This window comes from Sander lucioperca, chromosome 4 (genome assembly GCF_008315115.2).
Source record: "Sander lucioperca isolate FBNREF2018 chromosome 4, SLUC_FBN_1.2, whole genome shotgun sequence".
Lineage (NCBI taxonomy): Eukaryota > Metazoa > Chordata > Actinopteri > Perciformes > Percidae > Sander > Sander lucioperca.
Window position 1 is genome coordinate 14,807,901 of NC_050176.1, and position 10,529 is coordinate 14,818,429.

Consider the following 10,529-nt stretch of genomic DNA (forward strand, 5'->3'; position numbering starts at 1 on the left):
GCCACTCCCCCGTTCTCTTTTATATATGTCAATGGTTCTCTTAATACATCCATGCACTCCCCGCAGCTGGTCATAAGAGTTGATTTTTGCGCCTTTCCTGGGTTGAATGAAATTACGTGAGAGTGATTTAAATCACTTACTGTATGTACGGAGGATTTGGGCCATATGTGAAAAATGTATTTGACTTCTGAGTTTAAAATGTTATATGAGAAGTCAGAATTCTGACTTCTCGTATAACATTTTCACATATGGCCCTAATCCTCTTCCGTACCCATGTAAAAAACAAATAAAAACAAATGTGTATTTCCCAAAATTCGAACTATTCCTTAAAGTATATACATGGCAAAACTGTGGGGACTTGGTATCACCACCAACAGTAGATCATTAGATCAAAAAATGACATGAACAGACAAATGGTACACAGAACACAGAAATTAAAAATAATTTACATGGAGTTTATTACAACATAATTTGATTAAGATCTTCAGTACAAAGTATCTGAACAAATACATCCCTTAATTTATATTTTTGGCACTTATTTTCAAAGTAGCAGAGTGGTGTAGTAACAGACATTAATTTTGATTGTGAGATGCCCCAATGGCACCAAAGTGTGAAAAACTCCATACCAGCAAATTTCCCTTTGAAGACCATCATTACTCTGTAGTGTAAATAAAACAATCATGGTTGATGTGTTGTTGTAGAGCAGCCGGAAACCGTTGTTGATGTAACAAATCACGCAATCAGAAATCACTGTGCAGATGAAATTAGTCTTTCAATTGGTCACTTTTATTTCCTGCAGAATAAAAATGGTCCGAGCACCTCAGCTGTTGAGAACCAATCACACTGAAGCTTTTTTTGTGATGTCACAATGGTGATGAATGTGGTGGCTGGGCCACGTGGCTCTGGAACAAAGTAATCCTATCCAGCAGTGTTAGTGGGATGTCTCTGATGACTGAAGGCAGGTCTTCATGCTGTAATGGATAGATGACCACACTCAGGGCAGAGCGCTCGACTGAAAATCTAACAGAGAGAAAACACAAGAAAAGGTCAATTTAAGATGTATTTGGCTATTTAGTATTTGATGAGTTTGTCCTCACACACAAGCACAGACCTGTCCAGTAGAGCTTTCTGCAGTGTGCGACAAGCCACTAAGGTGCCACCCATGAACATGTGGCACATGATGACATGGCAGCATCGCTCCATGAAGGTCTCTGCGGCCGATGGGTCAAAGGTACCGCTGCGTGAGATAAGGCAGAGACGCTGCAGACGAGAGCAGCAGGACAAAGCCTCAAAGAATGAAGCGTTGGCATTCAGATAGGGCTGCTCTAACCTAAAACACACAGACACACAAAGTCCGATAAATTAAAAATTAAAAAGCTGAGCAAACAAACTCCTTCCATTTAATTTAGTTAGACTACCTGGTGTACTGTCCTATATTTTTGTAGTAAATATTAGGCACCCCGTTTCATGAAAAACAAAAAAAAAACTCAACATAACACTACACTGTAAATCTGACTATGGTTTGCCTGTTTGGGGGTTTCCATAGTTATCAGAAAAAACATACAATGTGCTAATTCTAAATTTTCACAACAGGTTTTATAATTATTTGTAAAAAATTTAAATGTTTAAAAAAAAAAGCCACAGCAAAAAACACAAATTTATAACAAAAAGAACCCTGCTGAGAGATAAAAGTTCAATTTTTCATGTTTTAACAAAGTTAGCCAAGCATTTAACAGTTCTGAATCTCCTAAACACTCCGCTGAGGAAAAATAACACTAGGATCAATTTATTAATTCAACTAATACATTACATTTTATAATTAACTTATAACAAATGCTTTCATTGGAAAGAGGGACAATCTGTTAACTAAAAAGGGACATACAATAATAAATGACTGTACTGTCTGATGGTTAGTGTTTAGTATTAAAGTAAATGAAGGGTACACAAAGACATCTTCTAACCTGAGTTCCTGAAGCTGTGTGCACTGTTTTAGTGTGTCCAGCAAGGCCGGGGTGTAGTTCATGGTTTTTAGTGATCCCATGTTGGCAAGGGATAATACCTGTAGATCATTGCACTGCCTGGTCAGCTGTATCAGCCCTGTCCCCTTAAGGACCCCAGGGAGCCCAGCCAGAGTCAGGCGGCGTAATCGAGGCAAAGCCTCAAGTGCCGCCAAGTGTGCATCGCCAACTCCTCGTGCCCACGCACACATACCACGAGGCTCCACACTGGCACGAGTGCAGGGCTCAAGCCGAGGCAGTGCAGAGACAAAACCTGGACCAATGAGCTCTAAGGTCTCCAAAAAAGGGCAGCCAGCTAAGAGCAGAGTGAGCCCTGAAGTGCTGTCCCCTGACAGAGAAGACTCTGAATCTGGCTTGTAATTCTGGAGCCCCACACGTGGAGTCTTCTTTAGCCCCAGGAACAACGGAGAGGGAGACACGTTGTTTGTAGAGATCTGATGTGTGTTCAAGCCGTCTGACAGAGCACAGGCAGGCAGAGTGAGAGAGCGCAGGTGTGTGAGTTTGGCCAAGCTGGCACACAGGTGTGTTTCTGCACCTAGCCCAGGTGAGTTTTCATGATGATAGTGTGTGTGCATCAGGTTCAGGTGTTTAATGTTGGAACAGCCAACTGCCAACCGGCTCATTGTGTCAGGAACCAGCTGATCTTCCACACTCCTACACTCTGAGTAAAGGACCTTGTTGATCCCACTGAGGTTCAGGCTGGTCAGCTGTGTGGCGTCTTTGACTCCTCCTTCCAACAATGACTGGAACACCTGTGGCCACAATGCTGGGCAGCGGCTGAAGCTCAAGTGCTTTGGACTGTTTCCCTCCAGGGCTCGCTTTAGGGACAAGGAATCTAGCCAAGACCGAGGAAGCTGGAGGGCCTCCAGGTCACCTCGTTGACCCAAGCTCTGGGCCAGCGAGGGAGCAGCAGGCCAGTGAGCAGGGTTTGGGCCAGGAATCGACACAAGGAAAACTTTGAGACCCTTTGGAACATGAACGCTGAACACTGCCAGGTAGAGCAGGAGCAAGGTCTGATTTACCTGAAGACATCAACACACAGACAAATTACAAACTACACAGTACTAGTGTATACTACAGATACATTGGAATACAGTATATTACATGTACATGCATGCACACTAGCAAACTCACCTCTCCCGGAGCCAGCCTGGCAGTGAACTCCTCCAGCTGTTGGTAATGTGGCACACTGCTCTGACCCATCATTAACTGACAGCAAACACCGATACCCTCTCTGGTCACGTCTGAGATGTCAAACTGCAGCATCAGCCTGCAGTGCACAGACAGAAACACACATTCAACATTGTAGCAGTGAAACAGTAACATAAAGTCATTTAGACAGCAACAAGAATGTGAATGCATGAAATTCCATTACTAAACTCAACCAAACTACCTTTTGTAGTTTTTAATAAAATGTCTCCAAAGTTATTGGATTGATTGTTTATGTCACCACCCCCTCCCCCCCCCCCCCATTCCTATGGACACGACATGGTGCATACATGCTACAGCTGGTATCTGATTAATCACATAAAAATGGATACAATTAAACCTACATTGTGCAATTTTTTGAGTTGATTCTTAGCAAAAACCCCTTTGTTCTTTCACAAATATGTGCTCATTCATTTGTAATTACTTCTTCCAACTAATCAAAGTATTCTCATAAGCGTAGAATCTGCTATTCATAATCATTCAGAATACCTAAGAGCGAGTCGCTCGAATGACGGCAGCCATGTAGCGCCTCCATCTTTAAAATACATTAGCCAAAGAGGGACATACCTCCACATTTCGCCCTCTTACACCTAGTGGCACTGTGACGAATGCAAGGGGGAGATTACTCACCAGGGAAGCGAAAAAGAGAATTAAAACAACAACGTGACAGGCAAAGCAACAAGACCAAAGTTAATATTGGAGTGGCTAGAACAGCTGCGTGTAAACGATGGAGATACTAAGAGCTAATTTCGAGTTCGGCCACCGTAGGAGTTAAAACGCGCTCGGAATGGGAAGGGCTAGAAAGTAATATTCAGTTGGTTGTCATATACAATTTCACCGCTAGATGGGAGAAATTCTTACACAATGTAGCTTTAAATATACACTCACCTAAAGGATTATTAGGAACACCTGTAAGATTTCTTGTTAATGCAATTATCTAATCAACCAATCACATGGCAGTTGCTTCAATGCATTTAGGGGTGGTCCAGGTCTAGACAATCTCCTGAACTCCAAACTGAATGTCAGAATGGGACAGAAAGGTGATCTAAGCAACTTTGAGCGTGGCATGGTTGTTGGTGCCAGATGGACTGGTTTGAGTATTTCACAATCTGCTCAGTTACTGGGATTTTCACTCACAACCATTTCTAGGGTTTACAAAGAATGGTCTGAAAAAGGAAAAACATCCAGTATGTTGCAGTCCTGGGGGGCGAAAATGCCTTGTTGATGCTAGAGGTCAGAGGAGAATGGGCTGACTGATTCAAGCTGATAGAAGATCAACTTTGACTCAAATATCCACTCGTTACAACCGAGGTATGCAGAAAAGCATTTGTGAAGCCACAACACGAACAACCTTGAGGCGGATGGGCTACACCAGCAGAAGACCCCACCGGGTACCACTCATCTCCACTAAAAATAGGAAAATGAGGCTACAATTTGCACGAGCTCACCAAAATTGGACAGTTGAAGACTGTAAAAATGTTGCCTGGTCTGATGAGTCTCGATTTCTGTTGAGACATTCAGATGGTAGAGTCAGAATTTGGCGTAAACAGAATGAGAACATGGATCCGTCATGCCTTGTTACCACTGGGCAGGCTGGTGGTGGTGTAATGGTGTGGGGGATGTTTTCTTGGCACACTTTAGGCCCCTTAGTAGCAATTGGGCATCGTTTAAATGCCACAGCCGACCTGAGCATTGTTCTGACCATGTCCATCCCTTTATGACCACCATGTACCCATCCTCTGATGGCTACTTCCAGCAGGATAATGCACCATGTCACAAAGCTCGAATCGTTTCAAATTGGTTTCTCGAACATGACAATGAGTTCACTGTACTAAAATGGCCCCCACAGTCACCAGATATCAACCCAATAGAACATCTTTGGGATGTGGTGGAATGGGAGCTTCGTGCCCTGGATGTGCATCCTACAAATCTCCATCAACTGCAAGATGCTATCCTATCAATATGGGCCAACATTTCTAAAGAATGCTTCCAGCACCTTGTTGAATCAATGCCACAAAAAATTAAGGCAGTTCTGAAGGCGAAACGGGGTCAAACACGGTATTAGTAGGGTGTTCCTAATAATCCTTTAGGTGAGTGTATAGTGCACTGTGTGCCAAATAAGGAGTGATTCTGGACACCAGTCTCATGTGAAATCTCAGTAATCGTACTTGCGGAGTTGGGCGCAGCATGGCACCACACCATAACTCGGTGTCAACAGGGTCTGTCTGAGCTCTGACAGGCGGCTCAGTGAATCCACCGCCTCTGAACTGAGCTGAGCAGAGTTGAAGCCTGGCGTCACATCAAAAGCAAGTGATCTGAGCAGAGAGAGGGAGGAGAGGAGACGGGACAGACGCAGGGAAGTGAGGCGACAGCCGGTGACATCGAGGTGCGTCACTCCTCTGCAGCGAGCAAGAAGCTCCACTGTAGAGCCACACAGCCAGTAGCAACCATTCAGGCTGAGAGACTGCACGTGATTGGCTAGCTGCTTTAATATGTGGCGAACCAGTAGATCGTCAGCCTGGAGGAAACAAAAGAATACATTTGTATTAAATGTTTCCATCTGTTAAAATGCAACAAGTATTCCACTGTGTTAAATAAATGTATTTTAAAATTTACAGAAAGTTCCACACACGTGCATGAACTTAAAGATTAATAGAAAACTGTGATAGAGATCTTCACTGAAACAATCTTGAAACATGATGCCTCTTCCGTTTAAACAGCTTTACCAGATACTCCTCAGACAGGCTGACGTTTGTGAGCAGGGTTTTATCGTGGCACAGTGTGTGTAACTTGTGGCAGACGTTTGCCACATTCCGCACCAGGTCACACACTGGAACATGGCGGAGGATGCACAGCAGGATCTCATCGGACAAATCCGACATTCCCACCGAGGTAGAGGACATTGTGTCCTCGTCAAATACAGCCTGAGACAGACAACAAACAGTGTCACAGACAGTCAAGTGTGTTTAGACTCTTTGTGTGTTCAGTCAACCTTTGGAAAGAATTACCAAGATGGCAAGATGCTACAAATCTTGTCTTAATGTCTGGTAGCAATTACTTATTCTTGGCATTTTGTTATTGAGGACCAACACAGAAAAGCAGTCATCAAGACACTAGATTATGGCTGGGTGATATGACGATTCATCATTCATACTGTGGTAGCTTTCTTTTTAATGTCTCTGCTTGCATTATTAAGCCATTGTAGGCAATGCTGCAAATCAATGAGCTTGACTGCTTTATGGCAACACTGGATTTTTATATAATTTTGCATCAATGTCTGGTATTTGTCAGTATTTAATTTGCTGGATATGCCAAAGTCAGACATTCATTTCTGGTTATTGTATCCATACACTTTTTCTTAGGGGTGTGCAAAAAAATCGATCACATTTGTATCGCGATTCAAGCTCTACCGATTCAAAATCGATTCATAGAATTCCAAAAATCAATTCATATTTTTTAATTGTATGTCTACTGCAAATCACATGTGAAGAGTAATTAGATTTACATACTATGAATTGTTTTTTGAATCGAGAATTGTTTTTGAATCGAATAAACGATTTTGAATCGAATCTTGAGCCTAAAAATCGATATCGAATCCAATCGTGACATTTTCTGAATCGTGCACCCCTACTTTTTCTCAGCTGATTTTTGAGAAGATTTAACATATAACAATTATATGAATATTACAATATAAAATGACAATCATTCATACTGCTTATTGTCTTATTCTGGATACAGCTTAATTATTAACTACCGTTATAGTTGAAGCATTAACAAGTGGAAACACATGCTAATATAATGCAATATTTCCTATTAGGAGGTGATGCCATTACTCCGCTACACTGGCCGATTAGGAAGTAAAAAATATGAATGTTTCAAATATGCATACAAATATGCAGCAAAGTGCATACGTGTTTAGACATATAGCAATTCTGTCTGCCTGACTGTCCACTCACATACAAATATTATTATTGTTGTTTAGCAGGTTAATAAAAAGGAGACACCAAACCACATGTATTTCTACCACGCGTATTAACCCAAACTTGTTTGAAAAACTTAGCAGAAATTTGGATGAAGCCTGGTCTAGCCCTGGTCTCACCTAGTTAGCGTTAACGTTAACGTTTACGTTAGCTGGTTCAGTTGCTCTGCACGGCGTTACCGTTAAGTATGAATGCGTTGTCGAGGTTTCTCGGTTTACCCACCTGTACAATTTGTCGGTCCATGTCCTCTGAAATCCCTCTCATGGTCCCACTCATGATTACCAGGATTTTAAATTGTATTTCAGATGTTCATCCAGCCTTCATGTTCCGATCAACCCGCTTACATTGAACCACAGGCGGTGTAAAAACCGTTGACAGGACGGATCACGTTTGCTGCTGCACAATGACGGAAGTCTGTCAGTGACGGACATACTTCCTGTCGGTCCAATCCGTTGTTCTCTTAATACATCCATGGATTTTTATTGGATGAGATTTTCATTTCTCACAGCATTAATTAAAACTTTCCTTCAACAATAGTGCAGAACACCAAAAGAACACCAAGAATTTAAGACGGAAGATAAAAAGAAGTTAGTGTTTCTTTCAAAATATGACTTTAATATAGATAAATAACTTTAAAATACTTTAAGACTTTAAGATATTGAGATTTATAGGTAGGCTAATAAAAATAGTAAAGAGACAGCATACGGTTTTCTTATTGCTGCAGGATTTATAGTTTTTATCAGTGATTCCGATTTTTTTACTTGCGTAAAAATAGATATACCTCAAGGAAACTTCAAGTAAAAGTATTATAATTTGGAAATATGTACATATGTAGAAATACAGAAGTATTAGCAGCTAAATTTATGAAAAGCTTCAAAAGTAAAAGTACTCATTAGGCAGCAGAATGACCCTGTGTCATTTCATTTCCCAGTATGAACAAACCAGCATATAGAAATAAATAAAGCTGTCTATTTTTCCGTGAAATTTAAGAACCCAAACAGTAAATATATATCTATAAAATATTTTTATATTTAATTAGATTTTTGCCAAGTTTGGCCAAAAGTATGTATATCTGTTTTTCATAAAGAAAAGTAACCAAGTACATTTACTCAAGTACTGTACTTAAGTATAATACAGACACCTGTACTTTACTTCTACTCCACCACATTTCAGAAGCAAATACTGTCATTTGTACTTCACTACATAGTAGTTGAGTAGTTAAGTAGTAGGTTGAAGATTCAGGTTATACAAAAACAAAATATATGTTGTTTATTAAGTATGATGCATTGATTGTTATAGTTTAAACTACCAGTTGGATAAAAAAAAAACTAGCTAAATTTATGACCAGCTACTACAACAGTGAAAATATTCTCCTGCAGCAGAGTCCTGTACAGTTTTGTTCCAACTGCTCATATTCAAATTTATCAGCAGTTAGTTCAAGTAAAAAATGTGTCCATGAATTAACAATCAGTACATATGTATTATGTATAAATATATATTTATATGATAAATGTGAAGTTTTAATGAAGTTGAGTTAATGTGACCTCATTTTTAAATTTAATAACAATTTATGACTTCTTAGTAGTCCATTCTACAAAGTCATTGATAAGATCTGATTTATAATTACTTCTCATATTTAGTTGTCCACAGGATGATACTATGACCAAAAGTTTCACAGTGAAGGGATACTCCACCTAAACTCTTATCTTTATACTCACAGGTCACTAATGGTTTCCTCGTGTTCTCACAATGGACCAAAAGTATTTAGATTTCCTTAGAAACTTCTCAATCAACTCCTGCGTGACTTTCATCCAACTTCAATATTGTTCACAACGGTTAACTGAATAGACATATTGATGTGTGGAAGACTTGACTTGCTATTGTAGTAAAAGCACAGGTTTTATTAACACTAATGATGCCTTTGTTCTGCTCAAGTGTCCTAGTGAGCCATGACGTGTGGTCTTTTTCACGGCAGACATGTTGACATGTCATAGTAGGAAAAGCCATTAATGATGGCTGCATTCCACTTAGAGGCCCTGGTATTGTGTATGCTGACTCACTGAAATATTTATTGAACACAAAGATTAAAGTGTGTGATACAATACAAATCCTGGGATGATCAATATGCATTTCTTTAGTATTTGTGAGCCAAGCTAAATAAACACCAAGTAGACAGACCAGAATTTTAGACATGTGCGCTTTATTAATTTGTTGTGTACACCAGAGGCTTGAAGCCCCAAGCACAAACCTTCATACATCATACAAGGTAGAAGCTTTGTCTTTCGCATAATGACAAAAACAAACTGGACCAAGTATCAATTTCAGCTGTGCTTTTCCAACTATGACAAGTCAAAATGTCTGCTGTGAAAAAAGGTCCATTAAACGGACAACAAAGGTGAGATAACTCGCTCATAAAAGATAACAAGTATTTATACATGTTTTAATTGGTTTACGCCACTATCCTTTGTAGTTATAAATAACTGTTGACACAATTCAACAACTGTTTTAACACGTATTTAACGTTAACGTGCTGTTTCTGCCTTGAGTAAAGATAGCTAACGTTAGCTAGTAGGAATAAAAACGTATAGGTCTGTTTTAAGTTAATAACAGAATAACGCAGCCAAGACACACTTCTAAATTCAATCCAGATGATATGCTGTGTAGATTTTATTGATATGAGCCTGGTCTCTTCCCAAAATCCTAACAAACCAGCCTGTAAACTTTCAATGAGGAACAACCATAGACTGTTACTATTTACAGTCTATAGGAATAACACATGCATACTGCCACTCAGTGGCCAAACATGCAATATAGAAGCTCTCTGCTCGTCTTCTAGCTTCTCCTACATTTAACTGTAGACTTGAAATATTTGCAGGATTTCAGTGCATTTGCCAACAGATGTTGATTTGACATATTTTAACTCTGTTTATTGTATGTTTTTTTTCTGCAGATCATTGCTCCCCCAGAGAGGAAGTACTCTGTATGGATCGCTGGCTCCATCCTGGCTTCCCTGTCCACCTTCCAGCAGATGTGGATCAGCAAGCAGGAGTACGATGAATCCGGCCCCAGCATTGTCCACCGGAAGTGATTCTAAACAGACTTGTCAGTCAGTTGGTAGAGCGGGCGCCCATATATAGTGGTTTACTTCTCAACGCAGTGGCCGCGGGTTCGACTCCGACCTGCGGCCCTTTGCTGCATGTCATTCCCCCTCTCTCTCTCTCCCCTTCCATGTCTTCAGCTGTCCTGTTTATTAAAGGCCTAAAATGCCCAAAAAATTATCTTTAATAAAAAAAAAAAAAAAAAACAGACTTGTCAGTCCGCT

At 40.3% G+C, this 10,529-nt stretch overlaps 1 protein-coding gene across 1 annotated transcript; it reads right to left on the bottom strand.

Annotated features, from left to right (window-relative positions):
• Positions 1 to 434: 434 nt before the first annotated feature.
• On the bottom strand, positions 435 to 7,650 carry fbxl18 (F-box and leucine-rich repeat protein 18). Its single transcript, XM_031289463.1, has 7 exons — positions 7,430 to 7,650; positions 5,954 to 6,151; positions 5,396 to 5,745; positions 3,153 to 3,288; positions 1,962 to 3,040; positions 1,112 to 1,330; positions 435 to 1,020 (listed from the first exon to the last, which is right to left on the bottom strand). The coding sequence occupies exons 1-7, from the start codon at positions 7,481 to 7,483 to the stop codon at positions 864 to 866; spliced, it is 2,193 nt and encodes a 730-aa protein (XP_031145323.1). The 5' UTR covers positions 7,484 to 7,650; the 3' UTR covers positions 435 to 863.
• Positions 7,651 to 10,529: the final 2,879 nt, after the last annotated feature.

Coding starts and splice junctions, on each gene's coding strand:
- fbxl18 (XM_031289463.1), bottom strand. CDS start 7,483: ATGAGTGGGACCATGAGAGGGATTTCAGAGGACATGGACCGACAAATT. Junction 6,152..7,429: donor TGGACCGACAAATTGTACAG/GTGGGTAAACCG, acceptor TGTCTGTCTCAG/GCTGTATTTGACGAGGACAC. Junction 3,041..3,152: donor CCAGGCTGGCTCCGGGAGAG/GTGAGTTTGCTA, acceptor TGATGTCTTCAG/GTAAATCAGACCTTGCTCCT.